The 18,926-nt window shown below is 42.0% G+C and overlaps 1 protein-coding gene across 1 annotated transcript; it reads right to left on the reverse strand.

Annotated features, from left to right (window-relative positions):
* Positions 1 to 6,591: 6,591 nt before the first annotated feature.
* On the reverse strand, positions 6,592 to 18,739 carry LOC142972109 (SH3 domain-binding protein 5-like). Its single transcript, XM_076112931.1, has 9 exons — positions 18,446 to 18,739; positions 17,901 to 17,963; positions 14,395 to 14,523; positions 10,336 to 10,500; positions 10,026 to 10,156; positions 9,710 to 9,752; positions 8,688 to 8,904; positions 8,206 to 8,595; positions 6,592 to 7,805 (listed from the first exon to the last, which is right to left on the reverse strand). Exons 1-9 carry the CDS (start codon positions 18,536 to 18,538, stop codon positions 7,630 to 7,632), a joined length of 1,407 nt encoding a protein of 468 aa, XP_075969046.1. The 5' UTR covers positions 18,539 to 18,739; the 3' UTR covers positions 6,592 to 7,629.
* Between the last annotated feature and the right edge of the window lie 187 nt (positions 18,740 to 18,926).

Here is an 18,926-nt window from a genome sequence, read left to right on the forward strand (position 1 = left end):
ATGTGTATTTAATTAAGGAGATCGATGACACCTGATGAGACTGGGGAGCAAACCGCTTACAGCTGTAAGAGTACACCGCTGAAATAGTAGTAGAAGTTTCTGTTATATTTGATATTCAACTCGAAATCTTTTTTTAAGAAAATACCTTTGTTGGCCACTTTATCAAGTCGAAAAACTTCACCAGGACTAAGGAGACACACGCAGTTTGCATTGGAAAAGAGGGACACGTGGGAGCTGACAGATTGGGCCCACTCGTGAGTAAATTAATTTCTTCTTACACGCAGTCTATGATTGCTACGCTATTAATCGAGTAACTTTATCGGATGTTTGATGATCAAACGGGAATCATACCGGTGGTTTAAAAAAAAATGGAAAATGCAATGTGTACATTTGAGCAGGCTGTGTGTGAATTAATTAGTTTGATCGGCAAAAAGGAAATGCTGCTTTGTATGACACGCAGCAACGGAGCAACAATGTTTGCAACACACAGCCTAAAACACACAAAAACCAACATGACTGACAGCCTTAAGACTTAAAGGTTAAAATCCTCAAAGCACTCCACGGGGGAAAACTTTGATCATGCAAATGCACAAAAACAATGAATGACATATAAGCTGTGCTGGTGGATGGTGGAAATGTTGATCATGTCAACGGAGGTTTGGAAATATTTAATCAAAAACAATCAATTATTTCAATGATGTCCGTCAGTCTTGTCAAATGCACTTATCAAAGGAGGAGAAAGGGGAGGATCATGGGGGACTGGTATGAGCTAAGAATGATTTAATTTCAAAAACCCTGTGAAAGAGAACAAAGGGCATTACATGCATATTAAAAGTAGGCCTATCCGGATAATACATTATATTATCAAGCAAAGTGTCCTGCACTTTATCCTAATTGCAATTTGAATATGTATCTTGTAAAAATACGACTACCTAGAACACTGATAAAAGGACTTAAGCCTGTCCCCACTCACTCAACACTAAACTTCAACATGACATGATTTGAATGCTTCAGAAGTCGAGTTTTTTTTTTTTTTTTTTGTTTGTGGTATTGTGTGACTCTATTGGTGAGCAGTTCATTCATTGCTGCTACAAGGATAAAAGCCTGACGGCTATCGACAAAGCGGCAGAGGTGTTATATGGTACTTGGTGTTAATTCTACTGTGTGATTGATCATTTATTGGGCTGTGTTGATGGGATGATTTGTTGCACGTTTGCTATTGTGAAATGGGGAAGATTGGATCAAAGTCAAACTGGATGAACACAAATGAGGATTCAAACTTGCTGCCAAGGCTTTTGTGCCTTGCTCCAGAATGAGTGCAAGCAAAGGTTCACAAAAGGTGTGTAATAAAAGACAAAGGATTTCATGCAAAAGGATGACAATGCCCCACAAGTGCATCCTCAACTTCAGAAATTGAACTGAAGTGGTTGAGGAAACAACCCTGTTACATGTGTCTGTGAATCATTTACTTCCTAAAGAGGAACAGGAAAAATAAAATGGTTTGCTATTCGAATGCAGCAACGGATTTATTGAGGATGCACAGCAATGTTTTTTTGAAACTGGGATTCAAATAAGCAATACCATTCCACATGTTGCCACAAATGAGATGTCTGATGCACACCATGATGAGGAGTCAAGTTTTAAAACACTCTGGGCAAAATGTTGAATCCTCTGTCACACAAGATGAGATTAAACCATGCGATGTGTCAAACACTGGAAGCTGAGTGTCTGGCAAGCAAAGCTCTGCTGGAACTAGCGCCAGTGTCTCAACTATATTTTCAGCACCCATTAAAGCTGAGGCTCACATGGACGCTCTCAATGCACAACAAAGGGAATTAAAGGACAAACATGCATTGGAAGAACAAGAGGAGCCAAGGGGGGGAAAAAAGGAGCAATTGGAACTTTAAGTGGAAATACCCGGATCAATGGCTGAAGTGGACGTGCTAAGAGGCGATGGAGGGCTTTGTGTTGCTTGTATCGCATATGTGAATTCCAATGGCATGAACTCTGACATTAACGGCCAGCCCGACCCACATTTTAAACACCGGACCTAAAGTGAGAAATGTATCTCAAGATCTACAACCTCAACTCACATGGTTGACGCTCAGAGGAAACGATACATCAATGTGCAATAAGAAAAATCACACAATCGCATCCACAGTTTCAGCACCAAGCAGCAGGGATCGGAGACACAAAATGAACAGCCTTGTTGGTTCAGCAGCTGTCTCTTCCTTTCCGGTTTCTGACAGTGACCCTTTGCACTACACACATTTATAGGGGCTTTTGAGCACAGCATTGAAGAGAAGACTGACGACCCTAAACACTGCTTAAACTTCCTCAAACAGTACACCAGGGGGCAGCCTTGAGCTTGTCAGAAACTGTCTTCATATGGCCCATGACGGAGGATATGTTGAAGCAAAAGCTTTGCTGCAAGTACATTTTGGTAATGCATAGAAAATTGCTTCTGCCTATTTGGAAAGTGCACTTTCATGGCAGTCTTTCTGAGAGGATGTTGCAACGCCATGGGAGGAAGATCCTGAACTACAGCCTGAAGGTGCAGAACCTTGATAAAGAGGGTCATCACACTGTTGTCTGTGAAGCAGAAGCTATTAACAGCCGTCCCATTACCAGAGCATCCACTGATCCCAATGACTTAGAAGCCCTAAACTTTTGCTTCTTAAGGCCATGTCGTTTCCATCAGGACGGTACCAAAAGGAGGGTAAATTCGAATTGTTTTGGAAATGATGGATTAATTAAGGAATACTTTGCTCTACTTCAAGAGCGTCCGTGTGTCATAAGTGGTGAAGTGTCAGGAGCAACTTCATTCCCGGAGATATGGTGCTCATGACTCTGTTGATTACTCAGCACCTCACAACTCATGGCTTACCGGAAGAATTGTGCAACCTATCCCTGACAGATAAGTCGGGTGCGAAATCATGACCAAGCCTGGGATTAAATATTTTCAGTTGACTGCACTCACACACCCTAGTTCATGATTTGGTAACTGGTTCCATTACACTTTTTGTGGAAGAAGAATAAGTGGAACTGAACTATTTTTCCAGGTCAGCATGTAAAAACAGCAGCTGCTGAAAATGCTAGCCTGAGCTGCTGCATTAAAGGACAAACATGCACTGCAAGTTCAAGTGACACTAAAAACAAAACCGGAACGAATGGAGCTGTAAAATAAAAATTGCATCATCTGCTGCTAAAATAGTACTCCCCCCCCCCCCCCCAAAAGCCTTGAAATGAAGGATCAAAGGTTGATTCAACTCGAGATGGACTGAAGGCTTATTTGGAAGCCAGTAAAAAAAGAACTGACTTTTTGGATACTGTGGTGTCACTTGTATAGTTTATGCAAGTGAGTGTGGTGCCCAAAACACCACTTCAGAAACATATGAGTCCACGCAGCAATCAACAAAAGTCTCATCCTTCCAGAATGCATTGCTGACCATATCAAGCAACAAAAGCTAGCTGTCACAGGAGATTACAGTATTGGATGGCAATCCCCTGGCAAACCAATCATATATGCAGACATTTCAACACCTAATGGAGGAAAATAACATTATCAATCATGACAGGCTCCACTTTCTCGAGCCGGCCCAGCGACCTTTTTGCAGCAGTCTGCTTTTGGATGCATGCAGAGGTTATGCAGAAGTCAAACGGCTATTGAAGGATCACTTTGGGAACTAATTCAAAGTAACTGGTGCTTATTTGGATAAGGCATTTAACTCAACAGCCATGAAAGCTGACTATGGAAAAGCGCTTGTGCGATGTACTTAAGAGGGTACGGTAATGTTATGCAGGATTTACAGTGTATGGTTGAACTTGATATTCCCTCTAATTTGAGGTCAATTGCATCCAAACTTCCTGTTGTTGTGGGAAAAATGGCCCACAGTTTAAAACTCATCCACACGATTAATTTTCTAAAAATGAATGGTCTGTGTTTTGGATATTTAATAAAATGTGAACTGTGCAAGGACTGCAAAAACGACTTGCACATGTCAAACTTGTGAAAGGGGTCACCCATATGGAGTATGGAAACCACAAACCAGGAACTTCAACAAAAGCCTGATATAAAAGGAGCGTTTGTCAGCAATTCACTTGGTTCAGCATGTGAAGCTAACGGGGCCGGAAAGGGATGTGCAGTAGCCATAGCGCCAGTCCAAGTCAAGGAGGATAAAGGAAATAAGTTAATCTTGACCTATGCATTCCTTGGTCCGGGCAGCTCTGTCATTTTGCACAGAGAATCGGATGAAGCGGCTGAATCCTAAAGCATGTGAAAGTACAGTTCTCCTGAGGAAAAGGGGTCAGGAAACATTGTTCTATTGTTTGAACTCCATTTGGATGGCTAGTATGGTCCATTCATTTTTGTACTGCTGTGGAAACCAGACCGGTGATGTCAATTGGATATCAGTTGCTAATCTGAAGGAACTCCTCATCATGCAATATCTTCAGGAATTCTCTGAAAGAGTAAGAAGAGATGAAAGAAATGTCAGAGGAGGACAAAAAGTGCATGGAGGTATCATCAAGCTCGAACCAATGGGTCAGTAACGGCAGCAAAGTACTTGTGAATATCCCCAAACATCATAGAGCCAATCTGCTTAAAGATTTGAAATTGGAAAGTACTCTTGCAATTTCTTAAAGGACAACGTGAACCAGCTCAAGGTGACACATGGATCACGAAATCTATCAGTGGATGACATAAGAGAAGCAGATAAGTCCACCATTTGCTTCAACTTGCACTCTTGGACAAAGGGTGGCAAGTGAAAGCAAACTGCTCCATAAGGAAACTTCAACTGTTGGAGATCAGAAAATGACTGACCTTCCAGAGGATCGGATGTTTCCAGATCTACCATCCCCTTACCCATGTGGTTTTCGACTACTTTGGACCAATAGAAGTGAAAAGAAGCGGTGGGTTGTGATCTTCACTTGCCTGGTCAGTCGAGCTGTACATTTGGAAGTAGCAAGCCCATTAGACGCTCACGTCAATGTTTTTTGTGCATGTTGAGTAAGGTAACCTCATTGGTAAGGTAAGAGATCATAATGACAATACTCACCAGAGCATATTCACGACATGCATTATTCAAACTAGTAATTCATTGAATGAATACAGTTGATTTTGTTTATGCCTGGAGGCATTGTGCTGTCTGTCTGTCCGGTACGACCATTCATTCCATTTTTGTGAACGCGATATCTCAGAAAAACCTGCAAGGAATTTCTTTTCAAACATAACGTGGACTTGGACTCGAGGATGAACTGACTGGATTTTGGTGTTTATTTGTCAAAGTCACTGTGATCCCACGTATGTAAGGTAAACACTTTTTAAAATTTTATTTTGGTGCAAAGCATGCAAGTTTGTGTAGACGACTCAATTGTCTGTACTCACTGCAGTATATTTTATTTAGAGAGTAGGGATGGGGGGGAGGGGGTTGTATCATATTTTTTGGTTATTCTCACCAGATTTGATGAATCTCTGCTAATGGATGAAAGATTTTGAAAACATTTCACTCTTCACAGTTTCTGAGATAAGAGGATTTTTAATAATGGAACGAAGCATGTAAGTTTGGGTAGACAGCTCAAGTGTCCTGCGACAATACTCACACTTGTTGATCTCTACTCAGTTGTATATTTAAAACGTAATTATTCAAAATAGTACTTTATTTAGAGAAAACGGATTGTTTTATTTTGTATTTTTTTTAATGTTTGCTTTATTGTCAACAGATATGAATAGAAGAATCTTAATTAATAACATATTTTGCAAATATTTAATTCTTATGTGTAATGTGTGATGAGATTATTGGAGCAAAGCCTGTACATTGTGCTGCTATAATAGTCACACTTGACAATCCCTTCTCACTGCAGCATATTTGCAACATACGTTGTTTTTTTAAATAGTACTACTTTAATAGAATAAGGTTGGTTAGTTTATTTTTGGCTGGAAGTATTATGTTTTCTGGATGTTCAAAGGTCGCTTTGAATTCACATCTGTGAGGTAAGATGATTTTCGATTATGAAGCAAAGCTTGTAATTTTGTGTAGGAACGTCAAGTGTACTGCTAGAATACTCACACTTGACAATCTCTACTGAAAAATAGTGCTTTTTCTTTTTTTTTTTGTGAGGGTTAGAGGGGAGAGTCCAGATCCTACGGCCCATTGTGGGTTGGTCTGGGTGTCTTTCCTTCTTTTTGTTTATTTTGGCCGGCCCATCAGCCTTTTGTTGGTAAGTTTGGGTTAGGTTGACTTTGTTTGTGTTTTTTTTATTGTCATTTATCTTGTTCATCAATAAATTGAATGTTATTTCCTGCAACTCCTTGACTCTTTTGATTATTTTGGACCTCTTTTGTGAAGAGCCTCTCTTAGGGTCCTAACAACCTCTCTCATTTCTACTATATCATGAGTAAGGTGTAAATGTGACACAGTCACTTTAATTGTTCAATGCAATCTCATATCTTCCCTGATAGTTGATTATACCATATTATCTTGTTTAAAAGTATAATTCTGCCTATTTCAAAAGGCTTTGATGATCAATAATTATATTTATAACCTTAAGTGCTAACAAACATTGTTGAAAACTGATATAAAAATAATCTGATAAATGTAGCACATATTTATTGCTTATTTTGTGTTAAACAATAACAATAGTAACCACAAACCACTGTTCATATACAAGAATACAGGAGTATAAATATAGAATATCTGTACTACAGGTAGTATTTGAGCATTTCCCAAAAGCACAACAGACGTGCTCAATCACCACCACATCAGATGGTGATCTGCACTCAAAACATTCATTCACAAATCCAAATGGAAGACCACTTGTGTTCAGTCCCGCCTGAAGAGAGTCTCTTCTGGTGTTTAGTGCTCGGAGTACTGCATGCACTCCTCGTTCCTCCTTGATAATTACTCCCCCAAAACAGTCTCTGCGTCCTACATTTCAACTTCACATTTAGGAGCTAAAAGCGGAGCTCAATAATCAAGGCAGAACAAGAAATGAAATGATCCAACATTCGACATCTTGTTTTGTCCCATTTTGATCCTCCATGTTTAGATACAGATCCAAAAAGAGGCTCACTGTTGACTTCTCCTAGTGGTGCCAACTATAGTATGTTTACATCAATACATGTATTATGACATTCATTTTGAAACATTACTTTAAAGCTGGTTACACATTGAGAAGTTTGACAGTCTCTACAATATGTCAAGAGAAAGACAATTCCCCATACTGCTGTACAACGCAAATTATTTTCCGGCACAAAATAGACTGAGCTGGTGAAGTCAGTTCAATGGCAACAAACACCCTCTTTGCAACAGAAAGGAGATTCATGACAAATGCAATCTTTTGAATAATGTCAGCACTAATGACACCAACACAGACCAATCCTCCCGTCCCTGCTCTTATTTGTTTACACCACAGGTTCACAATTTACTTGAAAATGATGTACTGATGTTCAAATACACTACTTGTAGCACCTTCTAATATGACACCATCGGATGTTAAGACAATATGGAGACGCAATGTCAGGTTGGTTTGAGCTTTGGGGTGTGTAGGTTGCTCTCTCATCGCTTAGATTTAGCATATCCTCCTGCCCTGCTCCAAGTCCTCTGCCACAGAGCCCAGACAGAAGTTTTATTAGACACTGTTGAGTAACAGAATGGTAGTGGCTGAGCTGGGAGAGGATATTTCGGGGTTAATGACATGGGGATCTTGTTCATCCCCGGAGTCCCCTTCTTGTTTTGGAGCTCCAGTTAAGGTTAGCTTGTTCAAACCAGCTTCTAGCGCTGCCTCCGCTCCCTCTGCTCTGTCACCTGCAACACACAGAAAAGGAGGGCATGCAACTGTGAATAAATGTGCTTAAAGTAAAGCAATGATATACCAATTTACCTTTGCTGACTGAAACAGAACTTTACTGAAAACCTAACTCTTTCCAGTAAATGCAATCCGCCTCTAGCATGGTGAACAGGATGCTGTTTTTCGCACAATAAAAAATGTTTTACTCCAGCTCTCTCCTTAACGCACTTGAAACATGAAATTGGTACTGATCTTTTAGTCAAACTTTTTAAAAAGTAGAAGTGTATCACAAAAGTAAAGGTTGAACTTTTTTTTTTTTTTTTAAAGCTTTTAAAGCGACAAAACTTTTAACATAAAGGATGAAGCATCACATCAGAAGTCAACACACATGTACACACTGATGTGATGAACACACACCTCTCTCCTGGTCGCAGTCTGGAGAAGAAGCTCCACTGCACTGGCTGCGAGGGCCCAGGAGAGGCGAGGCATGCCGAGAACCCCACACCGACTCTGGGTCATGAGGACTACAGGGGCTCGCTAACTCTTGTTCGCCAGGACAGGAGGAAGAGGGGACTGGGGGAGAGGAGGAGAAGCACGAGCAGGGGGTGTAGGGTGAGGAGGGCTGAGAGCAGGGCATGTCCAGGGGGGTGGAGGCAGAGGTGGAGGGCTGGGAGGAGGAGGAGGAGGGAGAGGGCATGTCACGGGAGGAGGTGGAGTGAGTGTCTCGGGAGGAGGTGGAGTGAGTATCTGTGTCCTCCTCTGAGCTGCTACTGTGACTGCCCTCTTCATCGATTGATACGGACACCACTGAAACACACACACACACACACACACGGATGCACCAACAAAACAAAAACTAAATGTTGATGAATAATGTGGTTGCATATAGTTGTACTCACTTGACAGACCGTCTGACTCCATTTTGAAGTTGGTGATGTCCTCGTCGGGCCCATCTCCCTCCGCTCCGACACCCTGTTCCCTGGTGCCCATGGCGAGGGAGCGTCGCTGGGCGTGGATCTCTTCAGAAATGCTCTCCAGGTTGCGTAATGCTGTGCGGTAGTCGGTCTTGGCAACCACAACTTTGGCCTGACGCTCATCCACAAGGCACTTGAGTTGCTACGAGGATTGAAACAGTTTTTTAGTGAACGCACCGTCTTGGTAAAACTGTTTACATGTAAATATTTACATTTTGACAGTGTGTCCTAAGCTTAGTGAGCATGACATTTACACATTTAGGGGTATTGCTTTCCTTCCTAAGTGAACACGACTAAGAGTCTACAGTCATGTAGCCCTGTGAGGCTGTACTATGGAATAGTGGAACACCGGTTTGTATCAAGGTGGTTTCACCACTGCCCCGCCCCTTTAGGGCAAGTCCTGAGTCGATTAACTTCAATAGGAGAAGTGAACCTGAACACAGATTGACTTCATTCTTTTGCTCCATAGTCAAAATATATATATTGGGCCCATTTTTCATAAGTCACACAACAGTCTGACACTGAAATGTCAATGAACGTTTGCGAATAACCTAGCTAACAAATTTTCTTAATGAATATATATATATGAAAAATATTTTTATGCAAATGTAACACTTCCCAATGAGGTGGGGGAGACTAAGTGTATACCATTTCAAAAACATTGGCAGAGCTTCTCATGCTTTCTTTGTTACAGAGCATCTTTTGTATGTTTACAATGTTCACCTTCTCAGTTTAGCATGTTGGTATGTTAGCATGCTAACATTTGCTCATTAAGACTAAAGTACAGCCTTCATTAGTTTTGATGGTATTTGGTCATAAACCAAAGTATTTGACATTTTAAAACTTTGAACAATGGTGGAGCTTGATGGAAAGTTATTACAACTCCAGTAATTTGAACTGTTTATGCTCACATTTTAAATTGTTTAAAAGCATGCAAACATACATACCTCAAGCTGTAGATAATACTTGGCTTTCAGTTCAAAATACGGCCTACAGGGGGAGAAAAAAGAAGAAAAACTGAGAGAGGGAGAAACCGTGCAGACTGTCACTGGAGAAACTACTGGAAGAATAACACTCCTCTGTGAGCAGACACATTCCTTGGCTCTTACAAAGGGAGCACACCCCAACACAGCACAACCAACAAATGAAACATCTGGCCTGCATCAGATGACATCAAATTAGCCCTGCTTTCACACACACAGCGAGGCCCAAGCAGGGGGAAAAAGAAAAGGAAACATTCAGAGCGGAGACAACGGCACAGACCTGGATTTGTTGATGGAGCGTTTGAGTTTCTTCTCCAACTGCCTCATGTGGCTGATGCAGGAGTTGTAATTGGCTGCAGTTTTCTTGTGTTCGGCCTCACTGCGCGTTCTCTCCAGCTCTGCGTCCATTACCTGAAACAATCGAGTGTTTTTTTTATTAATTGTAGAAACCAAGCAAAAGATGGGACATTTCAGTATTGTCATAGTTTCACTTTCACAATCGGCAGCTTCAAACCTCAACCCTCATGCACAAACTTGTAAGCTTGGAACTTTTTCCGTATTTTGCAGCTGTCTTGCATCATGTTTCGTACCCTCTGTGTGGCATGGTTGAGCATTTCCTGCCAGGCGGAGTCAAACTGGCGGCTGTCCTCCTCCAGCAGCCTCTCTTCGGCCAGGGCGATGGTCTCCTTAGCCGCCCGCAGGATCTCAACCGCCCGCTGGAACTCCTGAGTGGCCTTTTGGGCTTCGACCTGGGCCTTGAGATCGAAGAGAAGAATCAGTTATAGGCCTAATAACATCAAGTGTGAAAGCAAGGTAGCTACAGGTTTCCTGTTTAAAGACAGGGTTTGATGATGCATAGGCATTTCACTCGGTTATGAAGTGGCAAGTGTGAAAAAGCTGACAGAGCTTGAATCATAGCGTTGTGACATTAATTTGACACAAATTTCTACCAGCAAGTTGGCCCAGCCTTTGTTCTCACATGGTATGAGTGCAGCAGTTGTCTTTGTGCTGCTTCCAGTGTGTGTCTGTGTGTATCTTATGACCTACATTTCCTCTGGAAGAACCACTGTTGATTCCTTATGACACCCGTAGAGGGGCGAGGAGATCGCACACAGATACACACACACACAGAAAGACAAGCGTGCCTTCATCCAATTGACAAACAGGAGCTTTGTCGCTAAGAAAATCTGACACTCTGTTAGTGGGCTTTTCCTGCCCATAGTTCCAGTCAGTAGGTGGATTCATCCCGTCATGCTGGACATATTTGGACCCACTCTCTCCACTCAGACAGGCGTGACTTAAAGGTCAATGTATTGGCTGAATACTAAGCAGTTACAGAAAAAACGAATAAGATAAATGATGAAGAAAACCGGGTTATCTGGGTAATTTGTAAATTTCATTGCGATCTTTTATCTTGTGAAAGCATAAAAATTTGCAGATGAGGATTCCCACATGGAAATGTGTTATAGCAGGGATTTATCTTGGACAATCACCATCACTTTCTGGTGAAAGTATAATATTAAAGCCATAAAAATAAACCAAAAAGAATTTCATAAGAACTTGTTCCAAGATGAAGCAACAATATCGAATTTAGCTGGGGCTGTAACATATACATACACACACTAACATCATAATCCATACCTACCTCTACATATCAAACATAAATCACAGATAAAAGAACACAACATCCTAGCCCTCCTACACATCTTGCAGATCTTCAGTTTAAGAAGGTGAAATGGTTTAAAGCAGGCAGAAAGGTTGCAGCAGACACATCTAAGAACAACTCTCTGGCATCATTTGACATGCATCTGAGACATTATGCAACAGCGGGCCGTCCCACTGTTACTCGTCCTCTGGTCCTTTTTAAAAGCTTTATGGGGTTAGAGAACATTTTGTACAGAGCAACAGTTTAATGGGACACGTTTCCCTTCAAGCTGAAGGGAAATCACTTATTGTACGTGTTCAACCCTTTGACATTTTATACCACCCTGTAAGTCCCTTTTTCTGTTTTAACTGATTTGTCTGTCTGCATTGACTCTATACTACAATGGTAACAACTCCAGTTTGTCTTTCTATCCTTAAGCATTTTGAATGGATTATTGTTGCAGCTGAATGGCCATTTTTAACTATGAAATAAAGCCGTCTATTCATGTTAAAACTAAAGACTATTTCTACAGTTTCAAACAGATTGAAATCCAAATGTATTTTCTCAAAAGCAATAGATGACGGGAAAGAGAACTTGACCCAAGCTGCAATGAAATGGATCATACAAATAGTTGTCAGTTGAGTTATTTCTTCTACCTTAATTTGCTAATCGGTGCTTTATTTTAGAAAAGGTTTAGTAATTATATGCCTATACTTAGTGTGCAGTGCATTAGTTACCGATTTGACACCTTAACCAAATGTATAAGAGTGGAATCACAATACTCTCCAATGGTCCGTCACAATTTGAGCTACGTCCGGTGCTAGGTTCTGCACACAACCAAACTACAGGTGTGAAAGCACCCTAAAACAGTAAATTTGTGACGTAAAACCAAAATATTGCGCTTAAACGTACTAAAATATAGAGTTGAGGGGGAATTGCAGTTCTGTGTTCGTCACTATGAGCGACACATTTCACGTTAAACAGCTTTAACAACTCTCAAAAGGTCGGTGTAGTTCTCTCAGCTGTTACAAGCTTTTTCTCACGGCCTTCCCTGTCTTTCTGTTTACATTAACCCCTGTGACATGACCCCCTGCCACTGTCGGCCCATGTTCATGATAAAGGCTCCAACAGTGACGTGAGCAAGCGCAGATCTGCATCGTCTCGCGCAAATTGTCCGAAAATCCGAAAGCGGGCGTCTTTCGTGTCTGTATTGTTGCGATATCTCGAATGATTAGGTAACCTAGCGAGGTTTGAAGAGGCCCCTTCGAGAAGGTGACGAGAGAGAGGAAGGGAGTGGGAAGATAAATTGCTCTTTGCGCCTAATCTGTCGTCTTTGTCCCTCCATCATGACCCATTTCCCAGGCTGAGAGAAGAGAGGGGGTGCAGGGAAAACAGAAGGACGATGATAGCTATTTGATGAGGAGAAAACATGAGCGAGGAGACTTTAACACCATCCATCAATGGCTTTTGTCAAGTTGGAGATAAAAAAAAAGTCACCCAGAAGTCACCGTCCTTCACGGGACTTCCTGGACAGAGCAGCAGCACACGTCCCTTCTCATGCCGGGGTGGCGTTTACTCATCGTGTTGTCAGTAGCTAAGCTGACCGAACACAGTGACTCTGCGAATCTCTGCCTCTGTGAGTAACGTGCATCAAAGGTGGAGGGACACAATTTTGCCGTTACCTTTGTGGCACAGAAGCCTGCTGAGCATGGTGACGGCATGCAAATGAAAGGCATTGTTATCCGGTAATTAACTTGATGTCACAGATCCCACGATATCTGACCGTCTGTGAGGGCAAACAATACCATGGTTTTGTTCTGAAATACCATGAACACGCTGTCTCGTCGTGTAAGCATGACCTGGCCGTGCTCATGACTCCTTTTTAATTCACGTGCCGAACACTGTCATCCTGTCTGACGCCTTTTCTCTTGAAATTCAACCCATTTACAGTTTTCTGGAGAGATGTGGGGTGAGGACGTGGAGAGAGGTGATGAAACAGGGAGGGAGAGAGGGGGCACAGACAGACAGACAGACGGTGGTGCTGAAGACAATGCTGGGTAAAAAGGACAAAAGATGGGACACTAGAGGCAAATTCCTATACACCACACCCCAGTTTGTTGGAATGTAGGAGTATAAACATGGGGGGTTGGGGGAGACTGGCTTATGGGTGGGGGTAGGTACAACAGTGTGTGTGTTGAGGTCAGTGAGGCTAAGCATTTGAATCCCTTTAAAGTAGGTCATGTATTAAATATTAAATATTCATCCATAAATCATGACCAGACAATTCGCCAGTTTAACCGGGGGATTCATCGGCTTTGCTCTATATAATCCCCTTGATCTCACTCTCTCACTCACACACACACACACACACACACACACACACACACACACACACACACACAGAGACAGGCAAAGTTAAGGAAGGCTTTGGATCTTTTCACATGAAAGCAGGTCCCATCAAAATTCAAAACCTCCCAGTAATCCCCATTGGAGAGCTCAGCTATGACACCAATGTCAGCCTTATGCTTCTGATGAACGACTCATAAGCTTCTTCCTCATTGGCAGAGAAGTGGGGGGGGGGCGCCGGACTCTAAATTTCTGGTGCTGCCCAATCAGATCAAAGCCTCAACAGGGCGGAGCAATTGAACAGTGAAAGGACGTGACCCATTGGAGAGGGGACCGCACTTCAACACCTACTTTGCATCTACCTGCAGCAGCGCAGCAAAGGAGGCAACACAGATTGTGGAAAACATGGCAAGTCTAGCAGTTTCAGTGCAGCTCAACTTCTCTTCCACACACTGTGTGTATGTGACACTAGCTTAGGACACAGAGGTGTGACTGAGTTTAAAAATAGGTATCATGTGACTGTGCTCCCTTTAAGTAGATATAAACTGAGCTCTTTAAACTTCTCATCGGTAATCCTCAGTAAGCCTGCCCTCACACTCGCTGTCTGCTGACCTCAGTCACTCCAGCTGTGTGTGTGTGTGTTTGTGTGTTTGTCTACCTGTCGTGCTATTTTGCGGGCTTCCCAGTACGGTTTGGAGTCGTCCACAGCTCGTCCGATCCTCTTCACCTGCTCGTCCAGCTTCACTGTTGCCTCAACCAGCACCGCGCGAAACCGCTGACGGCAGTCCTACACAAACACACACACACACAATATATATATATATTTTTCCCATATAATTCGTTGTCTATTGATCCCCTGATTTACTGATGTAATGGGAAAATATGTCATAGTCTCATGTACAGGTTTAAGGAATGTAAGTCCTAAAAGAGCAGACACCAAACTGTAGTTTCAGTAGATGACTTTAATTAGTTTAGTATCCAGGTGTCTTGTTATCTGTTATCATTGTGCACTGTTTCTTTCTTCTTCGTAAGACAGAGACACAGAGAGGCCTTGATTAACAGAGATCCTCTGTTTGAAATACTTTTGACTTCCTTTGCAGACGCGTTATCTGAAGTTGTAAAGGCGTAAACCTTTGCATGCAGATATGATGTGTGAGGGTAAAGAATGTCTATTCTGTCTCTGCAATGGTCATTTTAACAATGTCACAGTGGCTTCAAAGGAAGCATCTGTTGTGAGTTTAAACTGTTTATTGTAAGGCAGACTGTGAACAAAGGGATTTGCAAACAGGAGATAAAGCATCTTCCTGACTGTCTTAAATGATCAAGTATACTAAGGCTCGAAGGATGACCTGCCTTTAACTGTGTTCTTTGTGTATTCTTGTTAGCTAAAGCAGATAACAGGAAGCTGTCTGAGTATAAATGTCCATGCATTCTGACTGTTGGGCAGAGCACTCATGCAGATCACTGCAATGTGTCTGTGAGACTGTTCTCTTTGCTTGCAAGCAAATAAATTGACTTTACAAACCTTGATCGTTCATCAAAACTCTGTTTTACTTTATATTGATAGAAAACCTCAACTTTCTTCTCCCGACTAGTCATAAGAAATATTCCACAACACTGACCACTCATCCTGTGGTCAATAATAACTATAAAACTCAAATTAAAATAGCGAATTTATGTGGCTGAAATAATATTCACTGATAGTCTGCTTAAGTGGATGGTATTTTTTAAACATTTTCAGTTTTACAGGGAAAATAAGTTTGTTCACTACATTTAAGAAGGCGGCTGTGACATTATAGAACACAAATATGAGGTAATTGTTTACAAAATTTCACCAGAAATGCAAATACTTTGTTCTTTTAAATGTCACGGTCGCACCACATGACATTTGTTAAAGCCAAATTCATCTAGATGAAGAAACGCTAAAATCACTTTAATTAAGAAATGTTATATGAATTTATCTGTGCACAATATTCATTTTTGAAGAATTGTAATAGATACTCTTAGTTTTTGGACCCAGCCAAATTTGAACGATGGAAAAAAATCTGCAAGAATATAAAATTAGGTTTCAAAATTGTGAAAGAATAAGCGGTATTCTCTGCTCTGAAACCACACTCGAGGGTTGATGTGTACAGTTAGTGTGTAACTCCACAATTCAGCACAATAATCAGAAACTTTTCACGTTTTCAGCAATTATTTTCTGGCATGTATAATGTGTTAAGAAACAAATTCCAGATTTCACTTTACACAGACTTTAATGTTTTAAGCTTTAGCCACGGGTCGGGCTTTCCTTGCGGCGTGTGATGTCCTGCTGGCCGTCATCAATTTGGCCTGGCGCCTCCCAACTCTTCTAATTCAAGTCATCACTAAACCATAAGCCAAACACAAGCACATGCATTGAGACACAGTGCAGCAGTGTGTCACTTTTGGTTGTTGAGCGTACATTCTTTGGTGGTGAACTCATGTTGTGAGAACTGTTATTGCGAAATTGGCAACATCTGTGTGTGTGTGTGTGTGTGTGTGTGTGTGTGTGTGTGTGTGTGTGTGTGTGTGTGTGTGTGTGTGTGTGTGTGTGTGTGTGTGTGTGTGTGTGTGTGTGTGTGTGTGTGTGTGTGTGTGTGTGTGTGTGTGTGTACATTTCTTTGGGGTAAAGCCCAAGGTGGCACAGCGACGGTAGACCTGTTATTCATGGCCGGCGCCTGTCATCTCCTATATGGCAGGGTTACCGACTGTGCGTCTACATGTGTTGCAATTCACAGAGAGGGGAGTTTGAAACCTGCATCCTGTTGGATAAACTGACGGAAGAATACAAGAGAGGGCAAAAGAGGGAGAAGGAAGAGGGCGCTACAGGAAGCACACTTCCTGTGACATCGTCACGTTGCCTGACTTCCTGTTCCTGCAGTGAGATGGTGACGCTGCGTGCAGGCTGGGAAGTTTATTCTGTACGCTATTGGTCATATGTATATATATTAGGGGATGTGACTCACTCGTCATCTCTAACACAATCTTGCATCTCTGCCACGAGAGGTTTTACCTTTATGCTGGCAGAGTATAGAGAGCCTCAAATATGAGCATGGATTTAACCTCATTGCCTCGGCTTTTCCTGAATCCTCTGAATCTACTGTACACAGTCTTTAATCAACTCCAGACTCGGCAGGGAAACAGCCTGCAGCTGCACTTTTCACATTCTTCAGCTCTGCAACTTTCATTCTGCCTCACGATGAATCACCTTTCTTTTTATGTTTGCGTGTGTCTGTTTGTTTTTTATCAGTGACACAACTGTTGCTTCAAAACATTGCCAGTTTCATTCCCTCCCTCCCCCATGGGTAAAGATGCACTGGATCTATAAGAATTATCCATAATTTAGCTGGAAAACATGAATAAAGCAATATATAACAACGGTACCAACATTGAATAAGTGTACAAATCCTGTCCTCTATCTTTGTCTGTTGTTACATTTATTTGTGCAACTTGCTTGTGGCATTCGGACGTGAGTGAAGGTTTAATGAGAAACAGAAGAAGCCTACTTTAAGGAAAAGAAAAACATGGCCTGCCTCTGGAATGTTTTGACTTTTGCTGAAGAGTAACCTTTCTAGTAAGCGTTTAAATCCAAGTGAGCGCTGTAAAAAAATAAAAACTACTACCATCCATCTTTCTGCTGTTCCTCGCTGCGTTTTGTAGCTTTAAAAATGTTAAGTGTTTTTAAAGAAAACAACGAGAGCACCTGGTATTTAGATTGCTCCAAACGTGCCATTTAAATATTATATTTAACATTCAGATCACAGTTAGGCCTAAGAGTTCATACGCTGCAGTGTTATTAAGGAGGAGTGACGGCTGCTGCTTCAGTTTTTCCACATTTTCCCTCAGAAGCAGCTCCCACATTTAGAAAATGTCCATCTCTGCGAGACTTTCCGTGTAAACCGTTTTCTATGCAATGACTTCACTGCCAGGAAAAGTCCTTAAAACCGAACTGGAAACAATATGAATAATCTCACAGCTCCAACAGGATTCCTCTCTTGTTTAGAGTGAGATTTTGAAAGTGAGACTCGATGGCTTCTCGGGGCGGGTGTTGGAGCTCAGCCATGACTGGGAGTGTTTACCCCAGCGGGGAGGGAGGCACTGATGATAATGACAGTCGTGCTGGTGGTTGGTGCTTCGTCTTACCTCCAGCTCGCTCTCCCAGCGGTTAATGTCGTCTGTGGACTGGTTCAACTTCTCCAGCTCTCCCTGTTTACAGGAAACATGGCATTCATGGAGAGACACGGAGGGAAAAAAACAGATTGTGAGTCTAGAGGCCCAACTGTGTGACTTCAGTTTACCAGATTGCTGAGCATGCAGCCTTCAGTGTGTGTGTGGGTGGGTGAGTTGGGTGGGGGGGTGTTTGTGTGTGTTGAGAAAGCGTTAAAGGAACAAATACTCTTCGTTCTATTTATCTAAGATTCTATTAAATCATGCACAGTTGACACATTCACGAAAATAACTTGTGTTGAGTGGAGTAGTTGTTGCATTAATATAATAAAGTGGTAATATTTCACATTTCCCTGGTTTTTACTGTATATCTATGTGTGTGTGTATAGTCTACTGAATGTAAGGTTAACACATTTCAAGACAATATTCCACACAACCTGACTTTCACTGGGCTTCTTAATTCGGTCTCAATGTCACTGTCACTGGTGGCCACATCTGGATTACATTTTTAAAAATCCCACCTGGATTCTTGGATCCACTTCTTCCGTTTCTTCTTCCTCATTGGCACACTGCGAGTCCTCCTCACAATTATTCCCATTTTGTAAAGGATCCATTTTCAGGATATCTGGAGATTGTTTTTTGGGGAAAGAAAATGTGGGTCTTCACTGCAAACAAAAGCGCGACTCCGGGGTACCGGGCAGCAGGGACGTCCGTCCTCACTAACCTCTGCACAGAGTCTGTTGCATGCTTCAGGAGGTTCTTTTAAGGTGTCGGTGCTTTTAGAGGAGCAGAGGAGTCCGCTGTCTGCAGACCGAGCAGCGCGTCTGACCGCTGGGAGATCCGACACACGCACTGTGGGGGAGAGCGCAACCTCGGGGATAGGCAGCAGCACAACTGTGAAAAAGAAAGTTATAAAGTCGCTATATGACTACTTCTGGTTTCGACTTTCAAAATAAAAGCCATTAAGCGTAGCAGCACTTTTATGTCAAAAAGGCCGGGACT

Source organism: Anarhichas minor, unplaced genomic scaffold, assembly GCF_050575085.1.
Source record: "Anarhichas minor isolate MPS153535 unplaced genomic scaffold, ASM5057508v1 ptg000051l, whole genome shotgun sequence".
NCBI classification, from domain to species: domain Eukaryota; kingdom Metazoa; phylum Chordata; class Actinopteri; order Perciformes; family Anarhichadidae; genus Anarhichas; species Anarhichas minor.